Here is an 18,638-nt window from a genome sequence, read left to right as displayed (position 1 = left end):
ATAAGGGGTAGGCCATTTAGAACGGAGATGAGGAAGAACTTTTTCAGTCAGAGGGTGGTGAAGGTGTGGAATTCTCTGCCTCAGAAGGCAGTGGAGGCCAGTTCGTTGGATGCTTTCAAGAGAGAGCTGGATAGAGCTCTTAAGGATAGCGGAGTGAGGGGGTATGGGGAGAAGGCAGGAATGGGGTACTGATTGAGTGATCAGCCATGATCGCATTGAATGGCGGTGCTGGCTCGAAGGGCTGAATGGCCTACTCCTGCACCTATTGTCTATTGTCTATTGTAGGGGACAAACCATTTTAGCCCATACGGGATTTCCCGGCTAATGCGTGACAGTTGGCAACCCTACCTACAAACCCACACATCTTTGGGGTAGGGAAGGAAGCCTGGAGAAAACCCACGCAGGTCACAGGGACAAGGTACAAACTCCATGCCGACACCATCCGTGGGCAGGGTCCCTGGGGCTGTGAGGCAGCAACTCTACCGCTGCGCCACCGTGCCGCCCTCCAGCCTTAACAACCACACGAGCTCAAGTCCTCTAGTGAGTTAAAATTTATCTTTCAAACCCAAGGCTCCTGTTTGACTCTGATCAGGGAACTACTTGATGGAATGGAACGTGATTTTGAACAATGAGCCCCTCATTAACGGAGCATAAAGTATCTCAAAGTCCAAAGCAAGTAATTTATAAACTCCAGACTTTGATCTAATTCAATCTGCTCCCAAGCAGCAAGGACACAGGAAGAATAAGACTATCGGAGCAGAATGTGGCCTTTTGGCCCATTGAGTCCGCTCCGCTATTCAATAATGGTTGATATATTTTTCTGATCTCTATCTTCCCATTCTCCTGCCTTCTCCCCATAACCTTTGACACCCTTACTAATCAATCTCTGCTTTAAAAATACCCAAAGACTTGGCCTCCACAGCCGTCTGTGGCAATGAATTCCACTGCCCTCCGGCTAAAGAAATTCCTTCTCATTATAGACCATAGGTGCAGGAGGAGGCCATTCGGCCCTTCGAGCCAGCACCGCCATTCAATGTGATCATTCTCAATCAGTACCCCGTTCCTGCCTTCTCCCCATACCCCCTGACTCCGCTGTCCTTAAGAGCTCTATCTAGCTCTCTCTTGAGTGCATTCAGAGAATTGGCCTCCACTGCCTTCTGAGGCAGAGAATTCAACAGATTCACAATTCCCTGACTGAAAAAGTTTTTCCTCATCTCAGTTCTAAATGGCCTACCCCTTATTCTTAAACTGTGGCCCCTTGTTCTGGACTTCCCCAACATTGGGAACATGTTTCCTGCCTCTAACGTGTCCAACCCCTTAATAATCTTATACGTTTCGATAAGATCTCCTCTCATCCTTCTAAATTCCAGTGTATACAAGCCTAGTCGCTCCAGTCTTTCAACATATGACAATCCAGCCATACCGGGAATTAACCTAGTAAACCTACGCTGCACGCCCTCAATAGCACTGCCTTGAGAAAGGGACATCCTTTTAATCTGAGGCTGTGCCCTCTGGTCCTAGACTCTCTTATCCACATCCGCTCTATGTATATGGGTCTCGACCCGAAAAGTCACCTATTCCTTTTCTCCAGAGATGCCGTCTGACCCGCTGAGTTACACCAGGCTTTTGTGTCTAACGTTCTGGTAAACGTCCTCTGCAGCCTTTCCAAAGCCTCCACACCCTTCGTGTAATGGGGCGTCCAGAACTGCACGCAATACTCCAGACGCGGCCTAACCAAGTCCTTTGCTTAGGCCGCATCTGCAACCAAGGCGCATCGTGACGTCCTGACTCTTATACTCAATGTCCCCACTATGAAGGCAAACCGTATGCCTTCTTTACCACTCTTATCTACTTGTGTTTCCACTTTCAAGGAGTTATGGACCTGGACCTCAAGATCCCTCTGTACATTAATGCTGTTGAGGGCCATGCCATTAATTGTACATGTTCCCCCTTACATTCAACTTCCCAAATTGCAACACCTCACACCTGTTCAGATTAAACTCCATCTGCCATTTCTCCGCCCATTTCTATCGCCGATCTACATCCCGCTGTATACTTTGACAGCCTTCCTCACGGTCTGTGAACCCAGCAATCTTGGTGTCGTCTGCAAACTTACTCACCGTCTTGTCTACTTTTGCGTCCAAATCATTTAAATATCTATATCTGAAACAGCAGAGCTCCCAGCACAGATCCCTGTGGAACTCCACTGGTCACAGACCACCAGACTTCTGGTCCTTCTGTCTTCCATCAGTAAGCCAGTTCTGAATCCACGCGACCAAGCCACTGTTAATCCCGTGCATCTTAATCCTCTGGATCATCCTACAATGGGGGGACTTTATAGACAACAGACAATAGGTGCAGGAGGAGGCCATTCGGCCCTTCGAGCCAGCACCGCCATTCAATGTGATCATGGCTGATCATTCTCAATCAGTACCCCGTTCCTGCCTTCTGCCCATACCCCCTGACTCCGCTATCCTTAAGAGCTCTATTTGGCTCTCTCTTGAATGCATTCAGAGAATTGGCCTCCACTGCCTTCTGAGGCAGAGATTTCCACAGATTTACAACTCTCTGACTGAAAAAGTTTTTCCTCATCTCAGTTCTAAATGGCCTACCCCTTATTCTTAAACTGTGGCCCCTGGTTCTGGACTCCCCCAACATTGGGAAAATGTTTCCTGCCTCTAACGTGTCCAACCCCTTAATAATCTTATACGTTTCGATAAGATCTCCTCTCATCCTTCTAAATTCCAGTGTATACAAGCCTAGTCGCTCCAGTCTTTCAACATATGATAGTCCCGCCATTCCAGGAATTAACCTAGTAAACCTACGCTGCACGCCCTCAATAGCAAGAATATCCTTCCTCAAATTTGGAGACCAAAACTGCACCCAGTACTCCAGGTGCGGTCTCACTAGGGCCCTGTACAACTGCAGAAGGACCTCTTTGCTCCTATACTCAACTCCTCTTGTTATGAAGGCCAACATTCCATTGGCTTTCTTCACCGCCTGCTGTACCTGCATGCTTCCTTTCAGTGACTGATGCACTAGGACACCCAGATCTCGTTGTACGTCCCATTTTCCTAACTTGACACCATTCAGATAATACTCTGCCTTCCTATTCTTACCACCAAAATGGATAACCTCACACTTATCCACATTAAACTGCATCTGCCATGCATCCGCCCACTCACACAACCTGTCCAAGTCACCCTGCAACCTCATAGCATCTTCCTCACAGTTCACACTACCACCCAGCTTTGTATCATCTGCAAATTTGCTAATGGTACTTTTAATCCCTTCATCCAAGTCATTAATGTATATTATCAAACGCTTTACTAAAATCCATGCGATAACATCCACCATTCTACCCTCGTTTATCACCTTTGTCACCTCCTCAAAAACCTCGATCCAGTTGGTAAGACACTCCCTGCCATATACACTCCATGCTGACTGTCCCTAATTCTCTTCCAAATGGGAGTAAATCCTATCCCGACTCATCCTCTCCAATAGTATTAGTATTACATGGAGGGATATGGCGCAAATACGGGCAGGTGGGACTAGTGTAGATGGGACGTGTTGGCCGGTGTGGGCAAGTTGGGCCGAAGGTCCTGTTTCCACGCTGTATCACTCTATGAATCTAATACCACCGACGTGAGGCTCACTGGTTTATCGTTCCCTGAATTCTCTCCACTTTCCTTCAAAGAGGAACAACATTAGCTGCTTTCCTGTCCTCTGGATCCTCGCCTGTAGTTAGAGAAGATGCAAAAATCTTCGTCAAGGCTCCTGCAACCTCCTCTCTTGCCTCTCTCTATAACCTGGGATAGATCGCTTCAGCTCCCGAGGATTTGTCCACAATTCATGTTCATAGGTGATAGGAGCAGAATTAGGCCATTCGGCCCATCAAGTCTACTCCGCCATTCAACCATGGCTGATCCATCTCTCCCTCTTAACCCCATTCTACTGCCTTCTCCCCATAACCCCTGACACCCGTACTAATCAATAATGCCCTTCGAGAGCCCAACACTTCCTCAATCACAGACTGCCTTTGCAGGAGTGGCGCAGCGGTAGAGTTGCTGCCTCACAGCGCCAGAGACCTGGGTTCAATCCTGACTACAGGTGCTGAATGTACGGAATTTGTACGTTCTCCCCATGACGTTACTCCGGCCGCTCCGGTTTCCAACCACATTCCAATGACGTGCAGGTTTGTAGGTTAATTGGCTTCTGTAAATTGTGCCCAGCACGTAAGGTAGAACCAGTGTATTGGGGGTATTTATTCACAAAATGCTGGAATAACTCAGCAGGTCAGGCAGCATCTCGGGAGAGAAGGAATGGGCGACGTTTCGGGTCGAGACCCTTCTTCAGACTGATGTCAGGGGGGCGGGACAAAGGAAGAATATAGGTGGAGACAGGAAGACAGTGGGAGAACTGGGAAGGGGGAGGGGAAGAGAGGGACAGAGGAACTATCTAAAGTTGGAGAAGTCAATGTTCATACCGCTGGGATGCAAACTGCCCAGGCGAAATATGAGGTGCTGTTCCTCCAATTTGCGGTAGGCCTCACTATGGCACTGGAGGAGGCCCTTGACAGAAAGGTCAGACTGGAAGTGGGAGTGGGGGTTAAAGTGCTCAGCCACCGGGAGATCAGGTTGGCATGGACTTGGTGGGCTGAAGGGCCTGTTTCCACGCTGCAGCTCGAAAACTAAAAGTATTTTCCACACTAACCTCACTGTTGGCCCTGCCTTTCTCCTTGGTGAAAACAGATGCAAAGTACTCGTTTAGTATCTAAGATAGACACAAAATGCCGGAGTAACTCAGCGGGACAGGCAGCAACTCTGGAGGACAGACACAAAATGCCGGAGTAACTCAGCGGGACAGGCAGCAACTCTGGAGGACAGACACAAAATGCTGGAGTAACTCGGCGGGACAGGCAGCATCTCTGGAGGACAGACACAAAATGCCGGAGTAACTCAGCGGGACAGGAAGCATCTCTGGAGGACAGACACAAAATGCCGGAGTAACTCAGCGGGACAGGCAGCACCTCTGGATAGAAGGAATGGGTGACGTTTCAGGCCGAGACCATTCTTCAGTATCTTGCCTACATCCCCCAGTTACCAAGCAGAAATGTGCCTGTAAAACTGCAGCTACAATTTCCTTGTGACTATGAGACGATGATAAACATTAACCACTACCTCAGCAACTATGAGCTTTGGTTGCAATACGGACTTTGGTTTTGTGCTGTTCTGGCTACCTAGCGTTACTGTTATTAATTTATTATATTATTGATTATTTGTGTGTTATCGCGTTAATGGGCCCGTTGTGCTGCAGCACGTACGAATGTCATTGTTGTGTTGCCTGTACATTTTGTGCCCATTGACACTTAAAGAGTCTTGATCCCCAGCTCCACTTGCTGGCTGCTTCAGGGCGGCACGGTGGCGCAGCGGTAGTGTTGCTGCCTCACGGCGCCAGAGACCCGGGTTCCATCCCGACTACGGGTGCTGTCTGTACGGAGTTTGTACGTACTCCCCATGACCTGCGTGGGGTTTCTCCGGGTGTTCCGGTTTCCTCCCACACTCCAAAGACATTGGTTAATTGGCTTCTGTGAAATTGTAAATTGTCCCCAGTGTGTAGGATAGTACTGGTGTACTGGGCTCGCTGGTCGGTGCGGACTCAGTGAGCCAAAGGGCCTGTTTCCATGCGGTGTCACTGAAGCCTAAAGCTTGCTCATTGTACACTGAATCTCTGCCCATCGGTGTTGTACTCCATTGCAGGCTGCCCTTCGGCCCAACTCGTCCGTGCCGATGAAGATGCCGCAACTAAGCTAGTCCCATTTCGTAGAGTCACAGAGCACGGAAACGGGCCCTTCGGCCCAACTCATCCGTGCTGACCGAGATACCCCATCTGAACTAGACCCATTTCAGAGTCATGGTGCATGGAAACAGGCCCTTCGGCCCAACTAGCTCATGCTGACAAAAATGCCGCAGCTAAACTAACCCCATTTCATAGAATCATTGAGCACGGAATTGTGCCCTTCGGCCCAACCTGTCCATGGTGACCGAGACGCCCATTTTAGGTAGAACCATTTGCCTTGTGTTTGAAACCATGCCAACCAAGGGTCCCGTTTGACCCACATCCCCTTGAACTTTTCCTACCCATGCACTGGTCCAAATGTCTTTTACAGAGTGGACACATGTAAAGGAATGGTTGGAATTGGCACAAGGGGGTGCAGAAAGGCTGGGCGATGTAGTCTGGGTCCGTGCCGTGCCACATGGAACTCCATGCACCAACGCTCTGCTGCGGCAATCTCTTCTAACCCTTTGTGACGTCAGCGGAGCTCAGCATGTGATCACGTTAAGCAAGGGACCATCCACAAATGAAATGGTTCCCAAATTAACAGGGCTAAAACAACAAAGATGGCCAAACAAAGGGAGTTCACGGAAAGATTGAGGTATGGGGAGTTTACGGAAAGATTGAGGTAAGTACTTAAACTCAGGTGACAATTCAATAAAATGTTTACCGAATGAGAGGAATAGATTGGGGTAGATGCACAGAGTCCCTTGCCCAGAGTAGGGGAATCAAGGACCAGAGGTTTAAGATGAGGGGGAAACAATTTAATAGGCATCTGAGTGGTAACTTTTTCATACAAAGTTTGGTGGGTGTGTGGAACGAGCTGCCATAGGAGGTAGTTGAGGCTGGGACTATCGCAACGTTTAAGAAACAGTTACATAGGTACATGGATAGTTTAGTTTAGTTTAGAGATACAGCGCGGAAACAGGCCCTTTCGGCCCACCGGGTCCGCGCCGCCCAGCGATCCCCGCACACTAACACTCTCCTACACCCACTAGGGACAATTTTTACATTTACCAAGCCGATTAACCTACAAACCTGTACGTCTTTGGAGTGTGGGAGGAAACCGAAGATCTCGGAGAAAACCCACGCAGGTTACGGGGAGAACGTACAAACTCCGTACAGACTGCGCCGTAGTCGGGATCGAACCCGTGTCTCCGGCGCTGCATTCGCTGTAAGGCGGCAACTCTACCGCCGCGCCACCGTGCCGGTCAGGTTGGGAGGGATGTGGGCCAAACGCGAGCAGATGGGACTAGTGTAGATGGTACCTGCGTGGGCAATTTGGGCCGAAGGACCTGTTCCCACGCTGTATCTCTCATTGGGACAGAAAGACAATCTGAGGTGTGTGGTTATTTCACTAGCGTCCTGTTTCACAGCCCCAATCACCCAGCAGAGAAGATACAGGGGGCTGAAAATCGTGACTACAACGTTCAGGAACGACATCAGTGAACACTGCCCAGTCCATCACGTGTACTGACCTCCCCACAATCGAAGGGATTTATCGGAGTCGCTGCCTCGAAAAGGCAACCAGCGTCAACAGAGGCACGCGCCACCCTGGCACACTCTCATTTCACCCCTGGCACCGAGAAGAAGGTTTCTGGAGCCTGAAAATTATAACGTGCAGGTTCCCTAGTCATCAGGCTATTGAACACTACAACCTCCAAATAAGCTCTGAACTACATAGACTTTGGGGTAGAATCATTGGTTTGTGTCTTTATGCACTATTAATAGACAATAGGTGCAGGAGGAGGCCATTCGGCCCTTCGAGCCAGCACCACCATTCAATGTGATCATGGCTGATCGTTCTCAATCAGTGCCCCGTTCCTGTCCTCTCCCCATACCCCCTGACTCCGCTATCCTTAAGAGCTCTATCTAGCTCTCTCTTGAATGCATTCAGAGAATTGGCCTCCACTGCCTTCTGAGGCAGAGAATTCCACAGATTTACAACTCTCTGACTGAAAAAGTTTTTCCACATCTCAGTTCTAAATGGCCTACCCCTTATTCTTAAACTGTGGCCCCTGGTTCTGGACTCCCCCAACATTGGGAAAATGTTTCCTGCCTCTAACGTGTCCAAACCCTTAATAATCTTATACGTTTCGATAAGATCTCCTCTCATCCTTCTAAATTCCAGTGTATACAAGCCTAGTCGCTCCAGTCTTTGTTTGTTTTCATATGAATGTATGTATATATATATATATATATATATATATTCTTGCACAACAGAATATGTAAACATAGTATTCTGTATTCAATATGATAAATGAGAGAGAAAAAGTTCAGTGTGAATATACACCGATGAGCCAAAATATTATGACCACTGACAGGAGAAGTGAATAACATTGATTATCTTGTTACAATGGCACCTGTCAAGGGGTGGGATATATTAGGCAGCAAGTGAACAGTCAGTTCTTGAAGCTGATGTGTTGGATGCAGGAGAAATGGGCAGGAGTAAAGACCTGAGCGACTTTGACAAGGGCCAAATTGTTATGGCCAGACGACTGGGTCAGAGCATCTCTGAAACGGCAAGGCTTGTGGGGTGCTCCCGGTCAGCAGTGGTGAGTACCGACCGACAGTGGTCCGAGGAGGGACAGACCACAAACCGGCGACAGGCAGGGTGTTGGGCGACCAAAGCTCATCGATGCGCGAGGGCAATGAAGACTTTCCCGTCTGGTTCCAACCGACAGAAGGTCGACTGAGGCACAAGTCACAGAAAATGTCAATGGTGGTCAGGGGAGGAATGTGTCACAACAAACAGTGCATCGCACCCTGCTGCGTATGGGGCTGCATAGCCGCAGACCGGTCAGAGTGCTCATGATGATTCCTGTCCACTGTCTAAAACGCCTACATTGGGCACGCGAGCGTCGGAACTGGACCTTGGAGCAGTGGAAGAAGGTCGCCTGGTCCGATGAGTCCCGTTTTCGTTAAGATCCCGTGGATGGCCGTGTACGTGTGCGCCGTTTACCTGGGGAAGTGATGGCACCAGGATGCACTGTGGGAAGACGACAAGCCAGTGGAGGGAGTGTGATGCTCTGGGCAATGTTCTGCTGGGAAACTCCAGGTCCAGCCATTCATGTGGACGTCAATTTGACACGTGTCACCTACCTAAACATCGTTGCAGGCCAGGTACACCCCTTCATGGCAATGGTATTCCCTGATGGCAGTGGCCTCCTTCAGCAGGATAATGCGCCCTGCCACACTGCACACATTGTCCGGGAATGGTTTGAGGAACATGATGAAGTGTTCACGGTGTTACCCTGGCCTCCAGATTCTCCAGATCTCAATCTGATTGGGATGTGCTGGATCGACAAGTCCGATCCACGGCGGCTCCACCTCACAACTTCCAGGACTTGAAGGATCTGTTGCTAATGTTTTGGTGCCAGATATCATGGGACACCTTCAGGGGTCTTGTAGAGTCCATGCCTAGGCGGGTCGGCACTGTTTTGGCGGCACACGGAGGGCCATATTAGGCAGGTTGGTCATAATGTTTTTGCTCATCAGTGTATATTCACACTGAACTTTTTTTCTCTCATTTATCGTATTGATTACAGAATACTATGTTTACATATTGCGTTGTGCTGCTGCAAGTAAGAATTTCATTGTTCTATCTGGGACATATGACTTGGATGAAGGGATTAAAAGTACCATTAGCAAATTTGCAGATGATACAAAGCTGGGTGGTAGTGTGAACTGTGAGGAAGATGCTTTGAGGTTGCAGGGTGACTTGGACAGGTTGTGTGAGTGGGCGGATGCATGGCAGATGCAGTTTAATGCGGATAATTGTGAGGTTATCCACTTTGGTGATAAGAATAGGAAGGCAGAGTATTATCTGAATGGTGTCAAGTTAGGAAAAGGGGACGTACAACGATATCTGGGTGTCCTAGTGAAAGGAAGCATGCAGGTACAGCAGGCAGTGAAGAAAGCCAATGGAATGTTGGCCTTCATAACAAGAGGAGTTGAGTATAGGAGCAAAGAGGTCCTTCTGCAGTTGTACCGGGCCCTGGTGAGACCGCACCTGGAGTACTGTGTGCAGTTTTGGTCTCCAAATTTGAGGAAGGATATTCTTGCTATTGAGGGCGTGCAGCGTAGGTTTACTAGGTTAATTCCCGGAATGGCGGGACTGTCGTATGTTGAAAGACTGGAGCGACTAGGCTTGTATACACTGGAATTTAGAAGGATGAGAGGGGATTTTATCGAAACGTATAAGATTATTAAGGGGTTGGACACGTTAGAGGCAGGAAACATGTTCCCAATGTTGGGGGAGTCCAGAACCAGGGGCCACACACAGTTTAAGAATAAGGGGTCGGCCATTTAGAACTGAGATGAGGAAAACTTTTTTCAGTCAGAGAGTTGTGAAGGTGTGGAATTCTCTGCCTCAGAAGGCAGTGGAGGCCAATTCTCTGGATGCTTTCAAGAGAGAGCTGGATAGAGCTCTTAAGGATAGCGGAGTCAGGGGGTATGGGGGAGAAGGCAGGAACGGGGTACTGATTGAGAATGATCAGCCATGATCACATTGAATGGCGGTGCGTACAGGCTCGAAGGGCCGAATGGCCTCCTCCTGCACCTGTTGTCTATTGTCTATTGTCTAATAAGATGAAAATTACTAGAAAATTTAGTCGAAGGTGAATGAAATTTTGTGATCGAGGGTGAATGACACTGAAATATTCACTCAAGGGTGAATGACACTGAAATAAAATTTTAAGAAGCACTGGTCTAAGTGAAGCCGAAGCCGAGTCCCGAACATTCCCGAAGCCGAGCGGCTCCAACGCCGAGTCCCGAACAACCCCGAGCGGGTTCTGGACGCTTACCGAGTGGCGGCGCTGTCTCCCCCGAGTGAAGCCGGAGCCCAGCGGCGGGCGGGCGGGCCGGCGGGCGGGTCCGAACATTCCCGAAGCCGAGCGACCCTCCGCCGAGTGAAGCCGAACGATTGAAGCCGAAGCCCAGCGGCGGCACCGACACCGCCGAGTGAAGCCGGAGCCCAGCGGGCGGTCCGGAACCTTCCCGAAGCCCGAGCCGCGGCTCGCTCGCTCGCTCCCGACCCTCCCGCCGAGTGAAGCCGAAGCCCAGCGGCGGGCGGTCCGGAACCTTCCCGAAGCCCGAGCCGCGGCTCGCTCGCTCGCTCCCGACCCTCCCGCCGAGTGAAGCCGAAGCCCAGCGGCGGGCGGGTGGGCGGGTCCGAACATTCCCGAAGCCGAGCGGAGTCCGGGCTCTGCCGAGCAAAGATACTAGAGGAGCAAGATAGAGACCACTCGACCCTAAAAAAAACACCGGTGCACGTCACGGCGCCATTTTAGTAGGCAGAAACTTGCAGAAACATTTAAAAACAAAAATCTTTAAAACGATAGATGAGATATATTCTGTGTTTTTTTAATGGTATCGTCAAACATACTGTTCCCCCAAAACACTGATTACACTCACGAGAGGCAGAGCGAACGGCGTGGTTTTGCTTACTAAAATGGCGGGGTTTGCTTACTAAAACGGCGGGGTTTGCTTACTAAAACGGCGGGATTTTGCTTACTAAAACGGCGGGGTTTTGCTTACTAAAACGGCGGGGTTTTGCTTACTAAAACGGCGGGTTTTGCTTACTACAATGGCGGGGTTTTGCTTACTAAAATGGCGGGGTTTGTTTACTACAATGGCGGGGTTTGTTTACTACAATGGCGGCGTTTGCTTACTAAAATGGCGGGGTTTGCGTACTATAATGGCAGGGTTTGCTTACTAAAATGGCGGGGTTTGCGTACTATAATGGCAGGGTTTGCTTACTAAAATGGCGGGGTTTGTTTACTAAAACGGCGGGGTTTTGCTTACTAAAACGGCGGGGTTTTGCTTACTAAAATGGCGGGTTTTTCCTTACTAAAATGGCGGCGTTTGCTCACTACAATGGCGGGGTTTGTTTACTACAATGGCGGGGTTTGCGTACTGTAATGGCGGGGTTTTTACGTACTAAAATGGCGGGTTTTGCGTACTAAAATGGCGGGGTTTGCCTGCTATAATGGCAGGGTTTGCTTACTGAAATGGCACGGTTTGCTTACTAAAATGGCGGGGTTTGCTTACTGAAATGACGAAAATCTGCTTACTAAAATGGCGAAGTTTGCTCACTACAATGGCGGGGTTTGTTTACTACAATGGCAGGGTTTGCTTACTGAAATGGCAGGGTTTGCTTACTAAAATGGCGGGATTTGCTTACTGAAATGACGAAAATCTGCTTACTAAAATGGCGGGGTTTGCTCACTAAAATGGCGGTCGTTCCGCCCCTTTGCGTAACTGCGCTTCAGTATCGGCGACTTTAACGAACATTCCCGAAGCCCGAGCGGCGGTTCTGCCGAGTGAAGCCGAAGCCCAGCAGCGACGGCAACGGCAACGGCAACGGCGGCGGCTCCGAACATTCCCGAAGCCCAAGCGGCGGCTCCGACCCTCCGCCGAGTCCCGGACCCCCATCATCCTCCTCCTCCTCCTCCTGCTCCTCCCCGGCCGTAGTCGGACCCGGGCCCATCCCATCCCATCCCAGTGCAGGCGGTGAATGCTCCGGTGGCCGAGAGCACGAGACGTCCCGGGACAGCGCCGCCCTGTAGGCCGCGGCTTCCCCGCCACAGCCTGGGCCTCGAGTAGGTGCGTAGCCCGGGGAGGGAGGGAGGGAGGGAGGGAGCGCCGGCTTTACTGTGGGGGGGGGGGGGTGAGGGAGCTCCACACTGTGGGGGGGGGGGGGGAGGGAGCTCCACACTGTGGGGGGGGGGGGTGAGGGAGCTCCACACTGTGAGGGGGGGGGGGGGCGAGGGAGCTCCACACTGTGTGTGGGGGGTGAGGGAGCTCCACACTGGGGGGGGGTGAGGGAGCTCCACACTGGGGGGGGGGGTGAGGGAGCTCCACACTGTGGGGGGGGGGAGGTGAGGGAGCTCCACACTGGGAGTGGGTGAGGGAGCTCCACACTGTGGGAGTGGGTGAGGGAGCTCCACACTGTGGGTGGGTGAGGGAGCTCCACACTGTGGGGGAGGGGAGGTGAGGGAGCTCCACACTGTGGGGGTGGGGGGGTTAGGGAGCTCCACACTGGGAGTGGGTGAGGGAGCTCCACACTGTGGGTGGGTGAGGGAGCTCCACACTGGTGGGGGGGTGGGTGAGGGAGCTCCACACAGTGGGTGGGTGAGGAAGCTCCACACTGGGGGGGGGGGGGGGTTAGGGAGCTCCACACTGTGGGAGTGGGTGAGGGAGCTCCACACTGTGGGAGTGGGTGAGGGAGCTCCACACTGTGGGTGGGTGAGGGAGCTCCACACTGTGGGGGGGGGGGGGGTGAGGGAGCTCCACACTGTGGGGGGGGGGGGTGAGGAAGCTCCACACTGTGGGGGGGGGGGGTGTGAGGGAGTTCCACACTGGGGGGGGGGGTGAGGGAGCTCCACACTGGGGGGGTGAGGGAGCTCCACACTGGGTGGGGGGGGGGGTGAGGGAGCTCCACACTGTGGGAGGGGGGGGAGCTCCACACTGTGGGTGGGGGGGTGAGGGAGCTCCACACTCTGGGTGGGGGGTGGGGGAGCTCCACACTGGATGGGGGAGTGTGGGTGAGTCTCCACACTGTTTGAGGCTCCACACTGTGGGTGGGTGAGGGAGATCCACACTGGGAGTGTGGGTGGGGGAGGGAGCTCCACACTGTGGGAGTGTGGGTGGGTGACGCTCCACACTGTGGGTGGGGGGGTGGGTGAGGCTCCACACGGTGGGGGGGGGGGGTGAGTGAGGCTCCACACTGTGGGCGGGGGGGGGGGGGGTGAGGGAGCTCCACACTGTGGGTGGGGGGGGGGGTGAGGGAGCTCCACACTGGGAATGTGGGTGGGGGAGCTCCACACTGAGTGTGGTTGGGGGAGCGCTGTACTGTGGGAGTGTGGGTGGGTGAGGGAGCTCCACACTGTGGGAGTGGGTGAGGGAGCTCCACACTGGGAGTGTGGGTGGTGGGGGAGCACCGCACTGTCGGCGTGTGGGTGGGTGAGGGAGCGCCGCACGGCAGGGGGGTGAGGGAGCATGATTGATAGACTTGATAGCCCGAATGACCTCATTCTGCTCCTAGAATTTATGTACATTGATTATTGGATCGTGCTAGACTCACCTATTGCTCTGCGATCTCCTACCCTTGTCCAACATTGCTCTCCACATTTCCCCCATCATCTTATCAACAAGGCACTGTAAATTCTCTGCACTTGTGTAAATCAGTGCACCTGCAATGCCTTTGGTGAATGAGCCACCATCCTGAGCTGCCTCACAGCGCTGGAGACCTAGGTTTGATCCTGATTGTGGATGATGCTGTCTGTACAGAGTTTGTACCTTCTCCCTGAGAAAAGCATGGGGTTTTCTCCGGGTGCTCCGGTTTGCTCTCACACTCCAAAGACGTGCAGGTTTGTGGGTTAATTGGCTTCGTTAAAATTGTAAATTGTCCCTGGTGTGTGCAGGATAGTGTTAGTGTACGGGGATCGTTGGTCTGCGCAAACTTGGTGGGCCGAAGGGCCTGTGCCTCTGAAAAAAGTCTACAAAAAAATAAATAAATTGGGGTTTCTGTTGGATTAGTGTAAATGGGTGAGAGGTGGTCGATGTGGTCTCTGGGCCGAAGGGCCAGTTTCCATTCTCTATCTGTATAACTTTGCGGAGGAGTCAGGCTGTTGGCATGGCCTATCATATCATATCATATATATACAGCCGGAAACAGGCCTTTTCGGCCCTCCAAATCCGTGCCGCCCAGCGATCCCCGTACATTAACACTATCCTACACCCACTAGGGACAATTTTTACATTTACCCAGCCATTTAACCTACATACCTGTACGTCTTTGGAGTGTGGGAGGAAACCGAAGATCTCGGAGAAAACCCACGCAGGTCACGGGGAGAACGTACAAACTCCTTACAGTGCAGCACCCGTAGTCAGGATCGAACCTGAGTCTCCGGCGCTGCATTCGCTGTAAAGCAGCAACTCTACCGCTGCGCTACAGTGCCTCTCGTTCTTGCTTTCCCAGGAGCACATAGCACTGAGAGACAGGGAGTGGGAGGGCCTCCAGAGATGTGTGTGGGACTAGGTAGATGTTTGCACATCACCCAATGAGGGCCAGGCTGGAGCATTGGATGTCTGAAGGTAGGCATCAAAGTGGTGGAGTAACTCAGTGGATCAGGCAGCATATCTGGAGAAAAAAGATAGGTGACATTTCTAAAGGCGTGTGTGTGTGGATTTAGTTTGGAGATACAGCGTGGAAACAGGCCCTTCGGCCCACCGAGTCCGCACCGAGCAACGATCCCAGTGCATTAACACTATCCTACACACACACACATCAGGGGAAATCTTTGTACATTTATACAAAGCCAATTAACCTTCAAACCTGTACGTCTTTGGGAGTATGGGAGGAAACCAAAGATCTCGGAGCAAACGCGCGCAGTCACAGAGGGAACGTACAAACTCCGTACGGAAAAGCACCGGTAGTGGGGATTCAGCCGTGTCTCTGGCGCTGTAAGCGCTGTCAAGCAGCAACTCTGCCGCTGTGCCATCATGCCGCCACTCATGCCTGATCGTGGTTTGTTTTGCTTCTGCCTCCCCCAGGTAGAGCCGGAGGTGCCGCCGGAAGGCCCATGGAGCCAGGGATGTTTCAGGTGGAGTTCCCAAACTTCGGCAACAACCTGCTGCGGAAGCTGAACCAACAGCGCATGGAGGGCAAGCTGTGCGACATCACCATCCACCTCCAGGGCCAGATGTTCCGGGCCCACCGCGCGGTGCTGGCAGCGTCCTCGCCCTACTTCCACGACCAGGTGCTCCTGAAGAACGCCAGCCGCATTGTCCTGCCCGGCGTGATGAGCCCCAAGGCCTTCGAGAACGTCCTGGCCTCCTCCTACACCGGCAAGTTGACCATCCTGTCGCCGGAGATCGTCAGCTACCTGACGGTGGCCAGCTTCCTGCAGATGTGGCATGTGGTGGACAAGTGCACCGAGCTGCTGCAGGAGAGCCAGTCGGTGCCCGCCCCCAGCCACCAGGCCAGCAGCCAGAACCAGTCGCCCAGCAGCAGCAACTACCTCAGCCCCTGGCACGGCGCCGAGACCGGGGCCAACGTGCCCGCCAAGTTCGAGAGGCCCGAAGAGGACGACATCAAGATGGAGGGCCACCACCAGGAGGAGGAGGAGGAAGAAGACGAGGAGGAGGAGGAGGAGGAGGAGGAGGAGGGCCAGAAGGTTGCGGGGCCGGCTTCCCCGGGCCGGGAGACGGAGCAGGACAACGTCATCAGCAACTCTGTGGAGAGGGAGAAGTTTGCCGGGGAGGGTGGCGCGGGCGTGAGCAACAGCGCCGACTGCCCCGACCCCGCGCCCACGTACAGCCAGACCAACATGGTGCCGCACAAGCGCTGGGTCCTGGTGAAGGGCGGCAAGCAGGAGGAAGGCAGGTCGCAAGGCAGCGAGGAGCAGCGCCACTTCGTGCCCGCCCCTGGCAAGAGGAAGCTGGAGGGAGGGGGCGAGCGAGACCCCTCCTCCCACTTCCCGGAGTACTCGGTGGCGGAAGACTACGACGAGTTCAACGAGGACCCGGGCTACGACGAGCCCGTCGACTACTACGGCTCCTCCGACGACTTCCACTTCGACCGGACCGGGGCCGTCAGCCCCAACGGGGGGCTCCTGCAGGGCAACGGGCTGCCGGGCGAGATCCAGGAGAACGGGGCGTACGGCGTGCTGGGCGAGGCGGGCCCCAGCTCCTGCAACCCGCCCGCAGGCTCCGACTTCCCCGGCGGCGTCTACAAACTCTACCCGTGCCAGTGCGGCAAGAGCTTTGCCCACAAGAGCCAGCGCGACCGGCACATGAGCATGCACCTCAACGTGCGCCCCTTCGGGTGCCCCATCTGCAACAAGAAGTTCAAGATGAAGCACCACCTGATGGGCCACATGAAGATCCACACTGGCCACAAGCCCTACGAGTGCCACTACTGCGGCAAGAAGTTCATGTGGAGGGACAGCTTCACCCGCCACCGCAACGCCTGTGCCAAGCTCTACCACGCTGCCGCCCCTCTGCCCGACCTCGACGTGCCCTCTGAACTCAGCGGCCCCACCGACCTCTGACCCCAGCCTCCCCACAGCCAGGGTGAGGAAGGAGGTAACCAACCCCCCCCCCCCCGCCTGCCTCGGTCAAAGTTGAGGGTGGGGCGGGACAGCTGAGGGGTGCGGGTCAGCCGCCCATCCGGGACACGGGACGAGAGAGGCAGCGAACACGTCTTGAAGGATCATACTCCTCGACAACCTGAGTTACTAACAAGCTTGCTAACCCCAGCCTGAAACCCCCGTCCAACACACACAAATCTTCCATTCACAAGATGCTGACAATTTTTACAGAAGTTTAGTATTTAATTATATTTAAAACAAAACGCATATATATATATATATATATATTTGGATATATATATATGTAGATTCTGGTGCTGCGCATTGAAGTGTTTTTTACGGTCACCCTTTGCTTTTAATATTTATGGGACTCGAACGGGAAGATACTCCGTGAGTCAGTACGGTGTCTGAGGAGATTGAAACGGGCTCGGGGGTTGGAACCGTTTATCAACCAGAACTCGGCCAACCACACACTGGGCACGGCCTGGGTGCTGCCGAGGGAGAGCGGTGATGTTGGCTGGCGCTGTCTCGCATACGAGAGCTTCGACAGGGGCCACCATTTTGAGACGTGTCATGGCTGTTCCTTGACCCCTCAACTCCTGGAGCCGCGGCCCCCATGGCCTGCTTGTTATTATTGCCTGCCATCTTGCGGTGCGTACGTAAGCTGGGCTAAACCCGACAGGGAAACGTTGACTCACTTCCATTTCAAGAGTACTGTTGTTTGCTGTCAATGCCCCGGGATAATGGAAGAATTGATGGATATCTACAGATCCTAACCTAGGCCCAACAACTGAAACCCCACACCCCAGACCCGCCAAGAAACTCTGACCCTGTTCGATCTTCCCTCTCCTTTCAGGTCTGGAGCGTCAGCAGTATTTTACCTTTTTAAAAAAAAATAACGTGTCATGTTTTTAGCTATTTATGTGAACTGTTGAAATGTTGTTCTTCTCACGAATAAAGACATTTCAGCAAACAACTGGGTTCAACATCTCCCGGGATAACGGGCCACACTCGCGGTCATCTCCTCAGCAGAAGGGGGCACCCTGTGTTCATGGTACATGATGAAGTGCCCCTCCTTCTCCTAGGGAGATACAGCATGGGAACACAGCCTTCAACACAGGGTCCACATTGTCCACCAAACACCCATTTATACCGATCCTGCACTATCCCATTTTAATTTTCCTCACAGTCCCATCAACACCACCCAGATTCTACCACTCACGCACACTCTCGGGGCAGCTTAACACAGGGCGCAGCAGTAGAGTTGCTGCCTCCCCGGGATCGATCCTGACCACGGGTGCTGTCTGTATGGAGTTGTGTGGGGAAAAAAAACTGACGATGCTGGTTTAAATCGAAGGTAGACACAAAATGCTGGAGTAACTCAGCAGGTCAGGCAGCAGCTCGGGAGAGAAGGAATGGGTGACGCTTCGGGTCGAGACCCTTCTTCAGACTGAAGGAGGGTCTCGACCCGAAACGTCACCCATTCCTTCTCTCCCGAGATGCTGCCTGACCCGCTGAGTTACTCCAGCATTTTGTGTCTTTCTGCTTGCAGTTTCTACGTTCTCCCCGTGACCTGCGTGGGCTTTCTCCGGGATCTGTGGTTTACTCCCACACTCCAATGTCCCACAGATTTGTAGGTTAATTGGCTTGGGATAATTGTAAATTGTCCCCAGTGTGTCGGATAGTGTTAGTGTGCGGGAATTGCAG

The 18,638-nt window shown here is 52.7% G+C and overlaps 1 protein-coding gene across 1 annotated transcript in view; it reads left to right on the top strand.

The window, feature by feature from the left end:
- Positions 1-17,857, top strand: part of LOC144602552 (uncharacterized) — a 34,982-nt gene extending 17,125 nt beyond the window's left edge. The window contains exons 4-6 of the mRNA XM_078415682.1: positions 10,585-10,745; positions 12,138-12,348; positions 15,394-17,857. Coding sequence (XP_078271808.1) covers positions 10,585-10,745; positions 12,138-12,348; positions 15,394-16,892 — 1,871 coding nt within the window. The 3' untranslated portion in view covers positions 16,893-17,857. The remainder of the gene's footprint in view (positions 1-10,584; positions 10,746-12,137; positions 12,349-15,393) is intronic.
- Positions 17,858-18,638: the final 781 nt, after the last annotated feature.

Source organism: Rhinoraja longicauda, chromosome 19, assembly GCF_053455715.1.
Source record: "Rhinoraja longicauda isolate Sanriku21f chromosome 19, sRhiLon1.1, whole genome shotgun sequence".
Classification (NCBI taxonomy): Eukaryota; Metazoa; Chordata; class Chondrichthyes; order Rajiformes; family Arhynchobatidae; genus Rhinoraja; species Rhinoraja longicauda.
Note: the sequence above shows the minus strand (reverse complement) of the source record. Positions and strands in the feature narration are given on the sequence as shown.